At 39.7% G+C, this 19685-nt stretch overlaps 1 protein-coding gene across 1 annotated transcript in view; it reads left to right on the top strand.

Moving 5' to 3' along the window:
* Positions 1 to 19685, top strand: part of cadm2a (cell adhesion molecule 2a) — a 229894-nt gene that overhangs the window by 174152 nt on the left and 36057 nt on the right. Inside the window, exons 2-3 of the mRNA XM_085364512.1 lie at positions 2736 to 2885; positions 17870 to 18022. Coding sequence (XP_085220638.1) covers positions 2736 to 2885; positions 17870 to 18022 — 303 coding nt within the window. The remainder of the gene's footprint in view (positions 1 to 2735; positions 2886 to 17869; positions 18023 to 19685) is intronic.

Here is a 19685-nt window from a genome sequence, read left to right as displayed (position 1 = left end):
TCTAGCCAAAGTAAACCTATGGCATAAATATCTTTACATCGGCCTGATAGACCAGTGTGCCTCTGCTACCAGTCAGTCACTGACCAAATAGCTTTACACATATCTAATTCTGAAAAGGAACTGCAAACCAACTTATGGTGAAAATGTTATGGTATGTGGCAGGCTTTACGTCATTCCATGTTGACCTGCAGCAGGCTGACGTTTCCCTCTCACACAATGCTGCACTTCGTAGCAGAAAACTACAGCTCTTATTTTGTTTCGTATCAATACGCTATGCAAACACCCATATCAGTTTAAACTGCATACAGATTTGAATAAAGCTACATTCAAAACAAAATAAAATGAGGTGTGTTACACAACATATCTACAACATAGTGCTAACGCAATGCCGAGTAATTAGCCAGGGTATCCATCTGTTTCCTTGTTGAAGTAGCTGTTGTTAAAAAATAGTTTTATCAAATTCCAACAGGATCAGCTCAGTCAGTACGAGGCAAAGCTGCAAACTAGCATTTTAAAGGTGTGATAAGAGAGCGATGTGGGCATTCAAATGTATTAGATGAAGAGTCACACTGGATCATGGGGTGTTATATTTTGAGATGTGATTGAGCGGGCGTAAGTTAGCCATGTGCACTGGTGTAAACGTTTTTAAATGTGTGATTTTACAAACGGATAAATGTTTGAATTTAAAGAAAACAAGTGATTTTCACATATCGATCAGATTCCGCTGGTAAGACTTAAAAATTTGGAGCCCAAAACCAGTGAAGAAAGTTTGATCTTTTTGAATCGTAGTCAAAATGTATTAGAATCATAGCACAGTGACTATGTATCTTTTTACACACACACACACACACACACACACATATATATTTATATATACATATATATATAGTTGATCATTTTCTGATATTACAATCTGATGCTGTGATACTTTTGCATTTGGTTACTCCGTAAGTCTTTAGTGAAAATCTGAATGAGCGAGCCACATTTTGGAAACGCTCATTTTCCCCCAAGACATACGTGGCATTTTGCCATACTCATTAAATCACTCAATTCTTCCTTGTTTGTCATAAGCAGATAATTTGGAAAACAAACTCGTCTATTATATTTTAAGATATAAGTGAAGAGTTGGCAACACAACAAGCAAGCGGCTCCCCAGACACATCTGCTGCGGTAATGAACTAAAATTATATTTTGCAAAATCTCACTCACAAAACATCATTGGTACCATCGGGTATGGCGGTTAACCATTAACTTCTCTTTGTGGCCACCACAAAGGAAACAAAATGTATCACACTGGGCCGCATGTCGCTCCACTGCGTGAGCGAAAAAAATGAGAAAAAGTAAGTGATTTAAAGAGAAGGAGTAATAAAGAGAGTGAGGGCAGGCGCAGCAGAACGGTAAATCGCTGGCAGATCATGCCTCATGCAAAACTTTCATGAATAAAACATATTCCTAGCCTCCCATAGCTCACATCCATTTTTCCTTCGTTTCCCTCCTCTTCCCGCTCTATCTCTCACACGCATGATTAACCTCGGGAGGCCTTAATCAACACTGGAAATGACCCGTGCTCCATGACTTACCTGTCGCTTCCTCTCTTTCCCCTGCCTCGTCTGCTCGCCCAGAAGACAAAACACCGTCTGCGGGTTTGTTTATGCTACCTGTGCAATAATTAACTTGTGTAAGAAAACTCAATTAGCAGCGTTCAGTGGATATCGTGGCGTTTAAAATCTCACAAATTTGAAATATTTTTTTCGCCTTATATATGTTTTTCTTTTCTTCTGTGTTTCCTAATCCTTGCCTGGGGAGGAATGGCGGTTTAAGACGTGAGAGTTAGCTGGGGATGAATAATCTTTCTTACCTAAGCCTTCATTCACACAGTCTTTAAAATCTGTCCTCCGGGGATGGGGACAGGGATAGATTTATGGTTATTATTATTTACTTGCTTACTTGCTCCCTCAGCCTTCACACTAAAGCGTACCCAAACACGCATGTAGACCCACACGAGCAACAGTGTGAGCTGTCCAGAGTTCTGAAAACTGGCAGGCGGCTATTGATGAACTGGCTCCAGAAGTGACCTGTCCGTGGTCCTGAAAACTCCCTCTATTCAGCTTAGAGGTCACCCAGAATGATATCACTCAGTTGAGCTCTGCGATTCTCTCTTTGGATGCAGGCTTAACACAAATTAACATCCATGCATGCACACGAGTCCACAGAGAACAGTTTTTAATTGGTCTTCCCTGTGTAGCTAAGGTTTCAGGGTTGGTACCGCGGGCTAAATGCCTCCTGTGTGTTCAATGTTAGGGTCCAATTTAGCACACAGTAGTGACTGGCCAGTCTGCCTGAACATTTGCTTTGTAATTAGGCTGTTAAGCTTCTTCTTCTTTTTTTCAAACACACGAGACATTTTTGTTCTTCCCTTTTCTTCCCTAGTGAAGAGCTGATTTACTCCTCCAGTGATATTAAAGTATTTTACTTATTTTTACAAGCATCCTTATCAAACAGCTGGATAAAAATCGAATTCCCCAGTTTACCTGCAGAGCTTCTTATTTTATATCGCTGTCCTTGTGCTGAATTGAAATTCATCAAGAGAATTTAATTACCAAAGCACCTGTACAAGTTGAGCAATCGCAAATGTGCCATCTGTCTGACTCTGTCTGCCCCAGCAGCTTTCTCTGTCCCCCACCTGATGCATCCACATCTCCTCTTACACGTTTCTCGTTTGTGTCGTTTTGCAGGGATAAGCGGACAGTATCCTCTGGTTCAGAACGTGACTGTGACAGAGGGTGGGATAGCGAACCTGACCTGCCGTGTGGAGTTTAATGACAACACCTCCCTCCAGTGGTCAAACCCAGCACAGCAGACCCTCTTTTTTGGGGACAAGAAGGGTGAGTTGGAGATGAAGCAGACAACAGCCACCACATGACAGATCTGGTCTTTAAAAGTATATGTTGGGTTTGCAGAGGAATGCATAAAACGGGATTGAATCCTTTTTCTTTTTTTTTTTGTTGGTTGGAGATTGACCTAAAAAAACCAAAAAATCGTACTTTTTCTGTGTGTCTGTCTCTGCTGTGTCTCAGCATCTGTCCCACATTTCTCGAGTTTGTGTTTTCATGTCTGTGCAGCACGTTTTTTCATAGTAAGGAGAAACAGATACACTTGTGTCCCAGCTGCTTCTCATGCTGTTTTTTGCAAAGCTTCCCTCTGTGGATGTATAGTATGCCGTTGTTATTACTCTTTTACTTTGTTACTGTTCATCCTTACACACATAGATAGACACACATCGCTACAAAGAAGCCGTCAGTGGTGAGAGTAGATGTGACCAGCTCTATTTTGAACAGTATAACCAGTGCTGATTACCACCTGCCATTTGCAGTTTAAGGGCTTTAGCTTCTCTGTCAGTTTGTTTGCAGTTGGTTTTGCTTCACTGTAACGGTTGTCTGTGGTGAATGATTGGAAAGTATAACTGAATAAGGTAAGTGGGGGTGTAAAAACAGGCTAGTGCATTTTTCATCCATCTTATCTGGCATTTCAAGCACAAGCATGATCAGTGCAAACCTTCGATCAGATTAACCACCGCCAATAAAAAAATGATGTGGTGGATCAAATCCATTTTTATTTTCTATAACCCCTCGATCTAAATTTAAAACGGTGCTTAAAAGGTTTAAATTGATGTTCTGGTCAAGTTGGAAGATCATCCCACACGTTCTGTTGGTGCTTAGCTCGTACCAGCATTAGCGTCTGCAGCACACAGTATATTAGGAGTGATGCAATATTGTTGGCTTGTGTATAAGTGAGAGCAATAAAGTTGTTGCTGATATTCAAAGACTCATTTTCACATTTTGTGGTATAGCCTTCATCAGCAGAGCATACCTTGCTGGAGTATCCAGTTAGCTATTTAGTGGTACATTTTTCCCCAGGTATTACAATGGGTTCTCGGACCCAAATGACTGTCGTATAACGCAGAAGCGAACAAAAACACTTTGAAGCTACAGTGAAATTTCATAGCACATAAAAGCATCAGCAATGAAAGCCACATCTTTGTGAGAAGTGCCTAAAGAGTGACAAGCAAAAAGTACAGACTTCACTTAAAGTGCGTGGGCGAGGGGCGTGTTTAAATCCAGTTTAATGATTTAAAAATGTTGAATAGGAGAGATTTCACACTTTTTTTTATAATAAGAGGTGTTTATACCCTCTTAATCAAACTCATGCTTCAAATGTATGGGTTTGTAAAAATTTTGCAACTGTGAGGATATGCTGCAGCGTACAAACAGAGGAGAGAATGTTTAGCGTTTTGTTATATAGGACTTTAACAATCTCATCAACACATCCCACTTTCAGGGAGAAAACAGCCTGGGAGTGATGTGTCTGCAGAGAAGAATCGAAGCTTTGTATAAATAACAGTTTATATACCAGAGAGCTGCATATTCCCACACAGACATTTCTCCATTAAACAAATGCAAGCCCTTGTTATTGTTCACACATTCACCGACGCACGCAAACACAATATCCTGCGTGAATACACAAACTCTAGGTGTGGCAGGAAACTGCCATTGTTTTAATGGCTAATAAGTACAGAGGGTTTATTCCTGACCTTTTACACCATCTTCAGTAGTGTCCCCATAAAGAGGATTCATGGGCCTTATTTAGTTGGTTCATGCCTGCTGGAGTGATTGTGCCCTGCGCATCTCTCAGCTGTATTATTTGAGTGTCATAGAGTATGAATCACACTCTCTTGTAAGTGTCTGGATTAAGCACATATGGGATTTACACAGTCTTTTTCCATTATCCCGCTGCCCACTGGGCTTCCTTGTCCGTTTGGGTGTTCATGCACTGTACGCGTGTGTGTTTTCTGTGTTGTTGTTTGTATGTATTTTTGCATAGGGTAACTGAATGCATGCATGGGGCAAAGCATTTCAATTTTCCGTCATTCACGTTTTCACTTACCTGCCTTTTTTCAGAAAGAGCAGCGGTAAAAAGCTGCATTGAACATCAAATTCAACAGGTGATGTTCTTCGCAGGTTATTCCATATCACACCAGGGGTCGGGCTTGGGGGTCTATTTCATGGCATTTCCAATGCAAGGCTCTAAGATTGGAAATGAAAAACCAGCCAAGGACTTTCTTATTATCAGAAAAGCAGGGGGATACTACTAAGGCTCCAGAGCTGTGTTGCTGTTTTGGTTTGGGTCTGTATTTGTGTATGTGTGTGTATGTGTGCTTTGGGAGTTGTCTTGCTGAACGTGGCAAATTCAGATGCACATGCTGATGGGAGCACAGAGATGGTGAGTGTTTCCAAAGTGCCACTGGCAGTGTGTGAAAGGAAAGATGTCTCAGCTGCAAACACCTTTGAGCACAGTAGGTTTCAGATTAATTTTCCTTGCTGCCTGTTGGGAAGAAGAAGATGGGGATTAGGGCAAGCACACAGTTGCTCAAAAATACAACCCCAACTCTGCAACTTTTTGCATACTTTGCTATGTCACAGTGGTTGAAAAAACTATTTTTCCCTCCGTCTCTTAATGTACAAGATATTTTCCATGCAGCATCTACCTTGTTTGAACCTGCAGGTTTACTCCGTGTAAACGCAATTCTTCTTTAAATGTTAAAGGTCTATTTCAAAGTCAGCTACCGTAAATATCATTGTGATGAATTGTGGTTTTCTCTCCACTCTCCACCGAAGGAATCATATCAGATTTCCGTATTGATGCGCGTCTGCGCAGCAGGCTGGTGACTTTGCACCGCACCTGCATGACCACATGTCGAATCACAAAAAAACGTCACTTGCATCCGGGGTTAAACCCAGCCACAGAGCATTAGCATAAACATATTGCTTTTGGAAAGACAAATGCAGCAACTGACTCCATCGTAGTCTTTTGAGTGGTGCCGGTTTCTCGGCTGTTGTTGTTTAATGTCAGCGCTGAGATTCACCTCTAAGACATTTAGTCAGATGAAAGAGACTCCTCTTGTCTCCCATCCTCTCAAAGGTGCTGGCTGTGAAGAGTTGTTTGAATTTCAAATAAGTCATTGTCCCGAATGTAGCCAATTTTGTCCTTTCCATCACTTACCACTAAGGGACTTAAGCTGTGCTTTGACAGTGAGAGAGATGCGCGCTGGGCAAGAGGGATTCTCTCTTTTATAAGATTCAAAAGAGGCTAATATCTCCTTACAAATTGCTCTTTTGGTTGACTTGATAATAGCTTTATTTCCTGGATGGAGAAATTCTGCAATGGCCCATAATTACAAAATATTCGTTATTCCCATACTAGGAAGAGCCTATGTATAATTACTTTCCAGGCTAAATTTGCAAGCCTATTTAGTGGACTCATCATGTGTGAGCGCTCGCTATGGTATGACATTTAAATCACTTACTGAACATGGTTTCTGTAATTCGCTAACCCTTTTACATACCATTTCTTTCTTTCTTTTTTGAACACCCACATGTGGGTTTTCATTTTCAACCTACTTCCTTGATTCTTTTCCCTTCTCTTTAATTATCTGTCCACCCCTACCTTCCCGACTATGGCAGGATCATGGTTTACCTGTCTTTACATGCATCATAAAGCGTTTCCCTGCAGCACAAACTTGGCAGAGCTGAATACATTATAGTTCTGTTCAAAATTATACTAAAGCGGCAGGCCTTTGTACTGGGAGCTCTGTGGCTAGAAAAGATTCTGCACATATTTCTCCAGTAATGTAATTAGTGGTCTGATATTTGGGTTTAGGTCATGTTGTCTTTGGACAACCTCCAGGAAAAAATAGTGACATGCCTTGCTGTGTGGTGGTGTAGTATTTCTTCAGGGTCAGAAATAGTACGCTTTATTCTGGAACTGACATCATTTATATTTGCTCGTTTAGTTCCTGAAATAGTTTCCCAGCTAGATAAGCGTGCACAAGTACAGGGAAACTATCGTGTTGCACTATGAGAAGATTTTTATTTTAATTTTTTTGCCATTTTCACCTTCACTGAGTAGATGTGGCAGAGGCAGGAAATGTGAGGAAAGCGAGCAGATTGACATGCAGTAAAGGTCTGAGTTCAGCGTGAATCAAACCAGGGACTCTTAAAGATCCTTAAAGATATTTGCACCCATGTGGCATTCACTCTGAACACTCAGCCATTGAGTTGGTCTGTTTACAGTAGAAAAAGATAAAAATGGATTTTACAATAATAGTTCTCAGAAAAAAGATCTAAAAGAAACATCTTTTAGATAAAAATACCATTGAATGCCGTTCTTTTCATGTAAATGCTACAGATTCAGCAAATCCTCATGAGTGCTGTTCTGTATATGTACCGTATTTCCCGGACTACAAAGCGCACCTGAATATTAGCCGCACAAGCTAAAATCAGGGGAAAATCCTGTTTTGTACATACATTAGCCGCACCTGACTAAAAGCCGCAGGTGTTTCAATGTTGACTCATCATATGTAAGAGAATATGCACAAAGGGAATTGTCAGGAAAGAGACGGCTGTTTGGGGACACACCCCTTTTATTAATATTTTGAAAAACAAGTTATGGGTACATATTTGCACATGTAGTACATAACAGTAACCTACAGCACACCAGAAAATAGATTCGGACTACCTTTTAGGCTCAGGTGCAGTGACACGGCTTTAACAAGAAGAAAAGTCAGTCATTCACCATCTTTCTCTTCTTCCTGCGCTCTAAAACCACCAAAGTCCTCTTCTCCAATGTCGGAAACGAACAGGCTCAGGATGGCTTCGTCATCCACTCTCCGCTTCTCTCCTTCGTTGTCACTTTCAAAACCAAAGAAATCCTCGTTGTCAGTGTCAGAGTCGAACACCCTCAGAAGGGCCGTGGCGGTGTCCTCCTCTCCATCATGCAGCAGTCCAGCCCTTCAAAATCCGTTGGTGATCGTGGATGTTTTCGCACTTTTCCACGCTGTCAGAATCCACCGGTGGAGTTGGGCATAACTTGCTTTTCGCAAGTTTATCGCCGCTCGTCATCCACGACTCCCGCTGAATGCGTAGCGCTACTTTGAAGTTTGTTTTTCGCGCTACTTCGTACGGCACTATGTTGCCTGGCGGACGGACATGTGACTAACATACCACTCTTGAACCCCGATCCTTCCGCCAGGCAACGTAGTGCCGTACAACAGCGGAACAAACAAAACAAATCGTCTTACGATATCACAAAAATCATGGAAAATCCATAGAAAAGCCGCACCTGACTAAAAGCCGCAGGGTTCAAAGCTTGTGCAAAAAGTAGCGGCTTATAGCCCGACAATTACGGTATTTGTTATGAATATATAGGCACTGAAATTAGTTTGACATCTTTCCAGCTAAATGCTTTATTAATGCTTAGATTTTGAGAGATTAATGCAAATTTTAAAGCATTTTTCATGCTCTTCAATTACTCTGGTCTTGCCTCATTCTGCTTAAAAGGCAAACTGACCATTAAGAGGTCACGCTGTCTTTGTAACTTCTAACGCAGTGTGAACTCGGGGAGCTACCTGAGTCCCGCGCATGTGCGCTGGCATATTAGAAGAACAGTCAAATTAAAAACTGCATTCTAAAAATGGGCAAAATTTTCAGATCTGTTTGCTGCAGAGGTTATTTTTTAGCATTTTCTTTTTTTTTTTATGTAACTATGAGCAATAGTTTGTTAATGGTTCTTGAAAAATGACCAAGTGCTGAGTGCACCTGTGGTGGACAACTCTGTCTATGCTGCGCTATTTGCAGATTGATTGAATCTGTTTAAACATTAAGATTAGTGTTATGGGTGAACAGCTAAGGGCCAACTGCTCATTTTTAGGCCCCCAAACTGCTGAATATGAAACTATTCAGGTCCTAAGATATCAAATATTCAGCTGTCTGAATCAATTTGCTGGCTGTTTGTGGTTGTGTGAGCGTGTGTATCTGTGCTTGTAAGCCCATATATACGTGTGTGCATGTGGAATGTCAAGCCTTCCACCTCCCCGGTATGCAACCATGAAAGCTTTGATGCATTCAGAGTATCTGTGCCTGAGCAATTTAGGGGGATAGGCTTTTAAAAGTTTTCCAAAGTAAATAACAAAATAAGAAATGCCTGACAGACTTTTTATTAAACAGATAGCAGAACTTTCTCTCAAAAGTTAATCTTAGCTAGAAAGTTTAACTTTTGAGACAGCTGTCTTTTTTCCCCCTGGTAGAGTACCTCTATGAAACATCCTTTCATATCGGGCTGAAGATTGGTACGGTGTTCTCTCTGATAGAAAAAAAACTTGACTGTAAATCTCCAAAGATCCCTAACAAGTCCCCTTTCTCCAAGACAAGGACCATAAAACATGAGAGGAAGAAAAAGAAGGAAAAGGAGATGGAATGTAGGCCTTGGTGGGATAAAGGAGACGAATTAAGGAGGCATTTTATGAGAGCTTTCAGATGCAGTTATCACCTGTGAAAGAAACAGGCAAACTTTTTCTCTGACCTTGAGCATTCTGCGTCTTCTCTCTTTGTCATTTCACTTTGCGCATGTCTGTGTTTGAATGTAACATTCAGCGTTTGATTTGAAAAAAAGGGGGGAAAAACCCTGCTTTTGTTTGCTGTGCACTTAGACGTGCATGCAGGTATTGTAATTAAAAGTTCTGTATAGTTGTCACTGTGGATTGGAGAAACTGGTGTCAGACAAATGTCATTTCTGCTCGTTCTGATGTAAAACAGGCTGAGGTGAGAAAGACAGTGCACTGTCAAATGAGGCAACAGATCCAGTTATTACTGTCTTTATTAGTAGAGCCACTTATCATTCACAGTGTGTAGAGAAGGATACTGGAGGCAAATGGGAATAATTACCTCACACTTATAGTGTCAGGCTTATTCTTTCTGTCTTTAAGGAGAAAGTTCTGGAGTGCAGAATTGGGAATAGGAAATAATTTCTCTCTCTCTCGTTTCTTTTTTAGAAAAAGAAATCCATTTTTTAAACTGCAGCCTAAAATTAAGAGTTGTTTGCAGGGAACCTTTAACACTATAAAAACAAGGATACAACACTGCAGACCTTTTCCACTTTCTTTTAAATGCTTTGCAAAGTCATTTTGAAGGATAGCTGTAAAAATATGTAGCACCTTATAGACACCCCGCTCTCGAGCTGCTGGGGAAAATGTATTCCTCTGCAAAATACAGTAGAGTTTATGGGCAAGAGCTGTCTCCTCGCTGACCCGCTTCTCACAAGGACTTAATGAAGTAGGGCTGGCGAGGGTGTCCCACTGAACTCGACATGGCAGGTAGAGACTGATGAAAGAAAATCATTTCTGTCACAGGAAAAATCTCCACAAGCCAATTACTCTATAGAGTATGGCACATTTTACATTTTAAAAAGCCAGTATTCCACCGAAAGCTATAACGGGTAATGGAGGCTGAGGAATGCCTGAGATAGAGAATATACATTAAGCAATTCAATAGGCATTGCATTCTGTTTGCTTTTCCCTATCAGTCCCTCACACACACACATTCGCACAGACAAATTCAAGTCCCCAGATGGGTTGTTGACAAGGAAAAGAGAACAGTCACATCCAGACACAGGCGGCTGAATGTATATTCTGAAATTTGCACTTTTCTCATTATAAAACTGTGTCACTTGAATGAACAAACACCTGCCAAGGTTCCATACTAATACATACTGTCCCTGGATAGATGAAGGGACAGGGAGGTAGAAGGAAGGAGGGGGTCAGTGGAAAGAGGGAAAGAAAAGGGCAGAAGAGAGGCGAAGAAAAAATATAAGGAAGCAGTAAAATGTGCAAACATGACAGGTTAAAAGTGAGTAGTTTGAAAGTCCTGGCTATTATATGGACTCTGTATGTCCATACAATAAACACGTGTCTAGTGTAAAACAAAAAAAAATGTAATTACCATCCATTCACATACACGTTTCCTTTCCTGCCATTTTTAATGGTTCCGCAAAGCAACACAGGAAAACTGCTACAGTATGTATGCAGTCTAATTTGATATGTGCTGGACTCCAGTTGCACACACACTGTGCATGTCACCATATATAAACAATTTGCTGGCATGCTGTGGTCATCTACTGTGATATTTGCAATTTTAGTGAGGCTCACCTAACATATTGATGGAGCACAAAGCCATCAGCTGTGTGTGGTAACAAACTTACTGTAGGGTTACCCTGGTGGAGCTGGACAGAGCTTTGAATACTCAAGCCTTCTGTTCTCTGTGGGAACAAAGGAAAAGTGATTAAATAGATACCTTTTAGTTTCACTGTGGTATCACATTTTTAAAGGTGAATGCTGACTATAATGCAGGTTTGGGTAAGACACTGGTCGGACTGTGCCATAGTCAGATTTGGATACTTAACATGTATAGTGCCATTGCTATTATCTGTGTTCTTAACTAATTATTAAAGTCAGTTTCATAGCAAAACCAGGAGGTGAAAAATGTCCATGACAGGCAGATCATACCTTATGTTTTGAGCTTTAATGGTGAAATGTAAAGATAATGTCAATAAGTGCAATAAAGGCTTCCCAACACATGTTAACAGATTAGAGCCTAAGAGGAAGAGGCGTAAACACCGCTGCTCCACCTGTTTATATTAAAATGTTGACCAAAGGTGGTAGATGTCTGTGTGAACTACTGAAGATGCACTATTTTAATTGAATCTTTTATTAAGGATCAAAAATTAAAATTGCACAGAACAAACAGAGCATGTGTGCCTCCATACACAGTTTCCCACCCATAATAAAAATGAATAAAGCATCTTGCACCTTCTGTCTGTGCAAGCTTTGCTTTGTCTTAGCTTTCCATTTCTGCACTCTGCGCTTTTCTTCTCAGAGTCTTGGAGCTTTGGTGTTACGGCCGTTTACTGTTATCTGACGTCACGGCTGCATTCATGGGAACCTCAGCATGGATGCTGTTCTCAGCCTGAGGCCATCAGCGGTTGTAATTGGATGTAGAGAGAATCACAAACTTGGGCTCAGTGATCAAAAAAAAAAATGTGATTGTATTCCGTCAGTAGTTATTGTGGAATACAAATCTGCCACTCTTTGATGTTGACAACAACACCGTCCTCCACGAACACATTCAGGGCTGTCGGCACTAATGGTCTATAATGGATGGCATGCAGCTGCAGCACCTTCGCAGACAAATAGCAAAGGATGCATTCCTCTTCTCCACTCTCTCTGTCAATATACAAGCTTTCATGTGAAAGACTAGTGGTCGACTGTTTGTTCTACATGCTGTGGAAAAATGTATGTCCTGTGCACTGCTTTTATGTTGTATAAATCATGTATAATTAGTATATAAAATTTGAACCCTAAAGAAAATCCAAATGTTAAAAAATATAAGCTACATTCATTGGGTGTTTCATCCCTTAATTGTATCCGTCTCCATCTGGCGAGCCAGAAGTTGATGTTGTAATGATGTGGTCACATGAGCTTCTGGCCTCTCCTGCTTACCCTAACCCAGTCAGCGCTCTTCTCCCAGCTCTGCCCTCTGAGAGATCTTGCTCTTGGTCTTCCTAGAGCTAAGTAGCTTCTCCCCTGCCCTGATCAGCTGGGTGGATGGTGCTGATGTCCCAATGGGTTTGCAGTTTCATACACATCTCCTGCTCAGAGATATGTGCCAGATCCAGGAGGACCGTCTCTCTTGGGTAAATGACATATTGCAACCTGACAAAGGTGTGGGCCAAGATGCTTTTGTATCCAGAGAGCATGTCTCAATTCCCAAATGTGCAGGTTAGCTGAAGGGAAGGGTGCCTCAAACTACACTGATAGAAACAGTGAAAACATTTCTCCAGAAGCCAGTTTCACTGCCTTTGTCCTTTGATTGTCATTTGCCTTCTGCGACCCCTGTAACTCTAATCCTTCCCAGTTAGGTATTTAGGTAAGCATTTGGACAATAGCACAACATTTTAGTCTTAATTCAGATAGTACTAAAAGTATTAACTCTTTATGAATTAAAGTCGTTGTTATAAACAGCCTTTTCAGGAGGTCATTGGACAAACTAACATCATTTTAAATTATTTTAAATGGTTTGTGTTTAACACTTTGCAACCAGTGAAAACTTGAAGTCCAGAACCCATGGACGTCAACAAATGTTGTTTCCTCAAATTCACTTACAGGCCTTTAATGCTGCCTGCGTGTATTTTTTTTTTCTTCAATAACTGAAAAGCATGCTCTGTTGGGCTGAGATCAGATGACTTGGTCTTTGAGGAATATTCCATTTCTATTCTTTGAGAAACTTTTTGGTTTCTCAAAGGTTTAGGTTATTATGGCTGTGCATGGTAAAGTGTATAATGGATAGTGAAGTTTTGGAGTATTTGCCTGAATCTGAGCAGAGAGTATAGCCCTCTGTAAACCTCCAAATGCATCCTGTTTCATCTGTCAGCAGTCAAAACACTAGTGACACTGTAACACTTCCACTTACAGCCATACATGTTCATGCCATAACATTGCCTTCACCGTGTTTGACAGATGAGGTGATATGCCGTCATCCCGCTACAAGTTAATTTTCGTTTCTTCTGTCCTAATCTTTTTAGAACTGTTTTGTTTAGGAAAATTCAAATCTGGCCATTCTGTTCATGTGCGTTACCAGTGATTTTTCTTTTGCTGTAAATCCTCCGCGTGAAAGCATCACTGGATTGTAGACAATGATGTGGCTACCTCAGCCTGAGATCGTTCTTAACTTAGTTAGATCATATGAGTGGGTTTTGGAAACTGTGCAATGATTCATTGTAGCTGTCTTCTGCTGTCTTTCAGGATGTTTAGTGTTGCTGATCAGCCTGCACAATCCTTCTTCTTCTTCTTCTTCTTCTTAAAATGTACCTGATTATTGATCTCTTTGTTTTGGATTTTCAGCCTAATGACAGCCTCTCTCATTTACATAAACATGTGTTTGGACCTCATATTGAGAGTACAAGTAAAAAAAAATAACCTAAGAACAGGCCTGACCATGACAATGACTTGCCAGTTAGATGTCTCTTTTGATTAATTGTTTTTGGGCACTGGTATAAAAGTGGCTTTAATTCTTAAACAGTGAATTTAGTTTTGTTTACAACCTTTTTGTAAACTTTAATTACTTTAAATTAATTTAAACTTTAATTATTTTATTCTTTAAACTTTTGTTAAACTCCCCTTGATTAAATATGAAAATCTTTATGTCACACGTTGATTATTTGATTTACAGTCCATTGTATTGGTGTACAATGCTAAAATTACAAAAATTAATGGAATCATTGTCCAAAAACATATACACCTTACTACATTTCTAGATAAGACAGACTTTATTTGTAACTTGCTGATCAATTGGTCTGATTATGGAAGTGGGACTGAAATCTAAGGGTATTTTTACTGTTAGCAGTATCCTTAACAGCTATGTTGTGATTTCATGGCTATATATAACAGCTTTCATGTTTCAAAACCCAGCCTGAATCCCCTCCTTCCAGGGGGCTCAGGATGATCCTGCTTTTTGGCATCGAATCTATCCTGATCTTTGCCTGTAACTACTGGAGGAAACTACTGGAGGAACACATGACTGGATTACAAAATCCAGATTATGTATTGAATAATAAGAATCATATAAATTCAGTATTCGAGGAGTATTTAATCGTTTTTCTCCATTCCTTTATCAGGAGGTGATTGACAGGATTTTCCCACTGATTCAATCACGTTTTGTTACAGCTGAGTCACTTTACAATTAATCACATTTATTATAAATGTAATGTCATCACAGCAAGTCAAATCATTCTCATTACTTTGCTTAAGTAAACCAGCAAATCAGAAAAGTCTAGATGCTTTCCAATGAACTCCTCATGCCCCTCATTCTCTCTCAAATCAAATCTTAGAGTGGGATTTCGAAGAGAGGACAGGATGAAGGTAGAGTTGTATCGCGACAGCAAGCGAGCCAGCTACAGTAAATGTATTTCCTGACATTTGCCTGCTCGTACTTCCTTGCCCAAAGCAAATAAGGCAACAGTTGAACTGAAGCGTTGTTTAACTTTTACACATTCACAGGTTAGTGGAGCTGCCTGAGTAGACAGAATGAGGTCTTAGGGTGGGTGGAAAGAGAGAAACTGAGAGACTGACAGAAAGATAGATAAACAGAGACAAAGAGCAGTTTTTGTCGGGATTTAATCCATATTTACCTTATTTTATTTGTTGGGACAAAGTCTATGCATTTGTTTGTGTAGTTTGATGACACGCGACAGGAATCCTATCTGTTCAGGAGAGCTTTAACCATCAGCTGAACTGGCAGCGTATTAGACTGAAACTAATTCTGTGGTCTTGCATTAACGGGCATGTGAACTCATACAGACACTCACAGAAACAGCAGTGTACTGTCACTACACTGGAGCCTACAGATATGTCATGTGCTCATATCAACTTGTCATGTCTGCTCAGGCTCTGTACACAACGTGTAGCGATAACCGGTGTTGTGAAGAACGGGAAAGGACAGAACAAATGCAATAATAAATGAGACAGAGCAGCTGTCGTTTAGCCAAACCGATTACAACACTTTCGCCATCGACGGTAGATGTTTAGCCTGGAACCCACAAAGCAAAGCCTTCATGTCTTTGCAGACCAAATGACACAGCATTGCTCACTGACATTTCTCTTTATTTTTCAGCTCTGTGATCACAGCATGCACACATAGAAGCTTCCAAAATAATGCACCTAGAAAGGCTAGAAATGTGCCACTGTCTGACATTTACGAAGGTACAGTTTCCACTACGTATAGATTATTACCTGTGCAACACTGAATGCCTTCTGCTTCACAAAGTTTTAATGAGAATAGAAGATGAGCAAATTTTTCACGAGTACTGTCACGGGAAAAACTACACGTAAATCCCCAAAATTATAATAGTGTACGGTTTGAAAAAAATGTTTTGCAACACATAGATTATTACCATTAGACTTTCCAAAGTTATGAGCAATTATCTGGCCCAGTTCCTCTGTTCTTTGTTACACGTATTCTGAAAATTCCCAGAAGAATTGTTTGGTCCAGGTTCATTTTGGTTCTACATGAAATCTTTTCAATTCAGATTTACAATAACCCCAGTACCGTTGTCTACTGGGCCAGTAGTGTGAGGCAGTACAATTATTTCTTACATCTCATGTTTTCATGCTTGGATGCCCATCAGCAAAAAGAGTAACATATTGATGAACTGTAAAGAGTGCAACTATCCAGCTGTGCAATAAGACGCCAGCTGAACCAGTTAAATACAAAGAGAGCGCCGGCTTCTTTCAAAGAATTTGAAATGAGGCCTGATCTATATCTTAGCCTTATTAAGGTGCCTATTAAAAATATCTAATTATGTATTACTCCATTAATAAATTCAAGTGACTGGGAAATTACATCCATCCATTTTCTTAACCACTTATATGTTTCAGGATAGCAGGGGAGGGCTTGAGCCTATCCCAGCTATCATAGGTCACCAGTCTATCGCAGGGAAATTGCATCCATCTCTAGTAAAATTACGGTACATCTGATGGTCTAGCTGCAGGAATATAACAAGATACAATGTATATTTTTGCCTTACATTTAAAAGATGTTTCACCTAGTATTGCGTAGTATATAAAAATTAATTAAAGTTTGGATTGGAGTTTGAAGAAAGGCTGAAAAGCTTAACGCTTTATGATGTTATAATTGATGTATTAGATACCTTGGGTATCATTTCTCATAATTCTGCCAGCCAGACTAAAGTACTCCTCAAACACACTGTGTAATAGCTTTTACTTTTCAACCCTGTCTAGAGAGGCAACAAAACCCAGAGTGTTTTTTAAAATGATCATAAGATACAAATACGCTTTCAAAAGCTGACATGAAAGAAAATGTAAACATCTGTACAGAAATAGTCATGTTATCTTTCTGTTCTTTCCTTTAATCCAACCATACTAAGTCACACATGCGCACACACTGTACTTGAACAAGGGGAGTTCTGAGTCACTTTCATGGAGATTAAAAGCAAAGTAGCCTTGGCTGCTCATATTAAATAAGGTTTGTAGAAAGGCATTATACTAGCAAAAGGAAGGCTTGACTAAATCTTCCCGACAGCCAAGGCCACAGAAACAGCAGGAAAGAAATTTCTGCACACTTTATAGTTCACACAGCCTTTTTTTCTAATTGCAAATTAGTGTGTAGTTTTTCGACTGCTATTTCCAAGGTCTCGACGAATTTTATTTAATTTTTTTTATTTTAGCGCACGCTCCCGTCCTATCATAGACGTGAAGTCTAGTTTGAAGAGCCCTCTTGTATCTTTAAACTCGCCATTCAATCACAGCAAATCTATTTCTACTTGCACATCTTGCCAAATTCTCATTAAGCCTCACTCTCTGCCTTTTATTGCAATATTGATCCCCACTGCATTCAGTTATGTCTTTTGGAAGATTACATTTTCATATAAGTAAATGTCTGCAGTGGTTTACAGCAGTGAAGGCTGTGTGGTATAGTTTAATGCGGTGGTTTGCTGATGCATTCATTTTTAAAACTAATGGAAGAAAATCAATTTCATTGGTACTGATAGATGATTTTACAGAGAAGTTCATCTAGGATATGCATTAATTAATACCGAGAGCAGATGTCGAAACTTTAGGGCTTCTGCTGTCGTTTTTTTCAGAACAAAGAAAATGTTTAGAACCAAATAACAGGCAAATATTTTTTCTTGTTTGTTTTTTTTCCACATGAGATGATTCTAGATTGGTTAATCTCTCTCTCTGCGTGCTTTTTAAACTCTCTTTCTCTCTATCTGTGGATGCAGTTTATTCCCTATATGGACATCAACACTGATGCATTATAAGAACCACCGTTCAAATATTACAGCCTTAAACCCTGTACCTGTCACCGCACTGTAGAAGTCCACAAGTTTCTCCCACAGCTGCTAGTTTACAGTTATTTGAACATTTTTCTAACTATCTGCCTCTGGTTATCTGTGTTTCCAGCTCTAAGGGACAACAGAATCGAGCTTGTGCGTGCAACATCATCAGAGTTGACCATCAGCATCAGTGATGTCACGCTGTCTGATGAAGGCATGTACACCTGTTCTCTCTTCACCATGCCTGTCAGAACGGCCAAAGCTTACCTGACTGTTCTGGGTGAGTACAAGATCCAAAGCAAAAGCAAAAACTCCACCTCAAAGGAAAGTTTCATAGATGGACGTTATAGCAGCTATAATGTGTGTAAAATCTGTAGTAAAGTGATCTAAGTACATGTTTTTCCTCTCTCTCTCATTTGCCATGGCTAAAAAATAATATATATACTTTTTTTAAACTCTGAACGGTGTTTTAAAAAAAAAAAAAAAAAACAGCTTCCAAATGCAACACATACCCTTTAGGTTTCCTTTTACCTCAAGCAGAAATTGTCGATTAGTGAGAAAAAGACGAAAGAAAGCAAAAAAGAAATTGCATACCTTACTCAGATGTCTTGAGTGGCTGTATATCCATTTCCGCTCGTGAGGTTGCTGAAGATACAAAATGCTCCAACTTGACTTTCTTTTTCACGGAGTCTCAGGAGCTTTTCAAATCCAGTAATAATCGTTTGGAAATAATTTGCAAATCTGACTCCCCATTTGAAATCTTTATATAAACATATATAATTATTATAATTCACAAAAAGAAAATAGTGAAATTGTCGAGTATAGCAATATCTATGTCATTATTTTGTGAATTTGTTGATTTTAGAAGATTCGGAATTACTAGTAATACAGCATAGCTAGATTTTGCAGCCTTACTGGAGCCTTGCTTTTCTTTTTTGAGGCTATCAGCTTATTGGTTTGCTGTGATGCTATGTTGTTAGAAATAGCCTGTTGCTTATGCCTGCAAATGCAGATAAAAAATAGTGTACACTGTTAGTACCTCCCTCCCCTTAGCAGTGTTTGTGTTGTGATCATGGCCTCACACAAACATTGTCTCATTTCTTGCCACTGGGCTTATTATCTTGCCAATTAGTTTTTGCTAATCTTAATAGATGTGCTTGTGCACTCCAGGATCATTAGCTGGCTCTCTGTGTTAACAAGCATTCTGAGAATTAGACATTAAAGGCTACTGCTCAATAAGAATATGGAGAAAATCATTTTGCAGTTTTGAACAATAGTTAATGGTGCAAGCTAGAAAACAGAGAGGGTGATTTAATAAACACACCAAATAGTCTGGGGATGGCCTGGTTTATCTGCCACTGCTTTGGGACCATAAGCACTGGGGACGAATAAAAGAAAACACTGAAAACGATTTTGGAAAAAAAAAACTGTAATACTACAAATATGCAAGCTTCGCATTCAAATGATTTGGTGCTGGAACAAAAATATGTGCTCATCTGTTGCCAGTGTGTAAAGCTGATGAGAATGTCATCAAGGATAGTAGTGTTCAACCTTTTACCTGATGGCACTCTAGATGTTACAGATATTTTGAGATAGAGTTCAGCCTACAGGTAAAATAAATGTCTGTAATAAATTTCATAGCAATCCATCCTATAGTAGTTGAGACATTTCTCTAAAAAATGTGAAACTCCTGAAGGTAAAGTAAAAGTAAGAGCTCAGAATAATCAGGAATTCATCCACCAAGGGCCATCAATACTGGCACATTAATGCCTGGTAATCTTTCTTAAGTCTGAGTCATCAAAGTAGCAGGTTTACCAACAGACTATTTCTGGAGCTTAACTATGGGATGCATCGTTAGCTGCTAGCATTGCCGCTAATACGGCTAATGCTGATGCATGACTTGATGTGCTTAGTATTCGATCAGTAATTGAAAGTGTATGCAA

This window comes from Diplotaxodon limnothrissa, linkage group LG10, assembly GCF_057381915.1.
Source record: "Diplotaxodon limnothrissa isolate DT_005_m linkage group LG10, D_limnothrissa_male_GT1.1, whole genome shotgun sequence".
In the NCBI taxonomy this organism is placed as follows: domain Eukaryota; kingdom Metazoa; phylum Chordata; class Actinopteri; order Cichliformes; family Cichlidae; genus Diplotaxodon; species Diplotaxodon limnothrissa.
The sequence above is the reverse complement of the archived record's forward strand: the minus strand, read 5'-3'. Positions and strand labels throughout refer to the sequence as shown.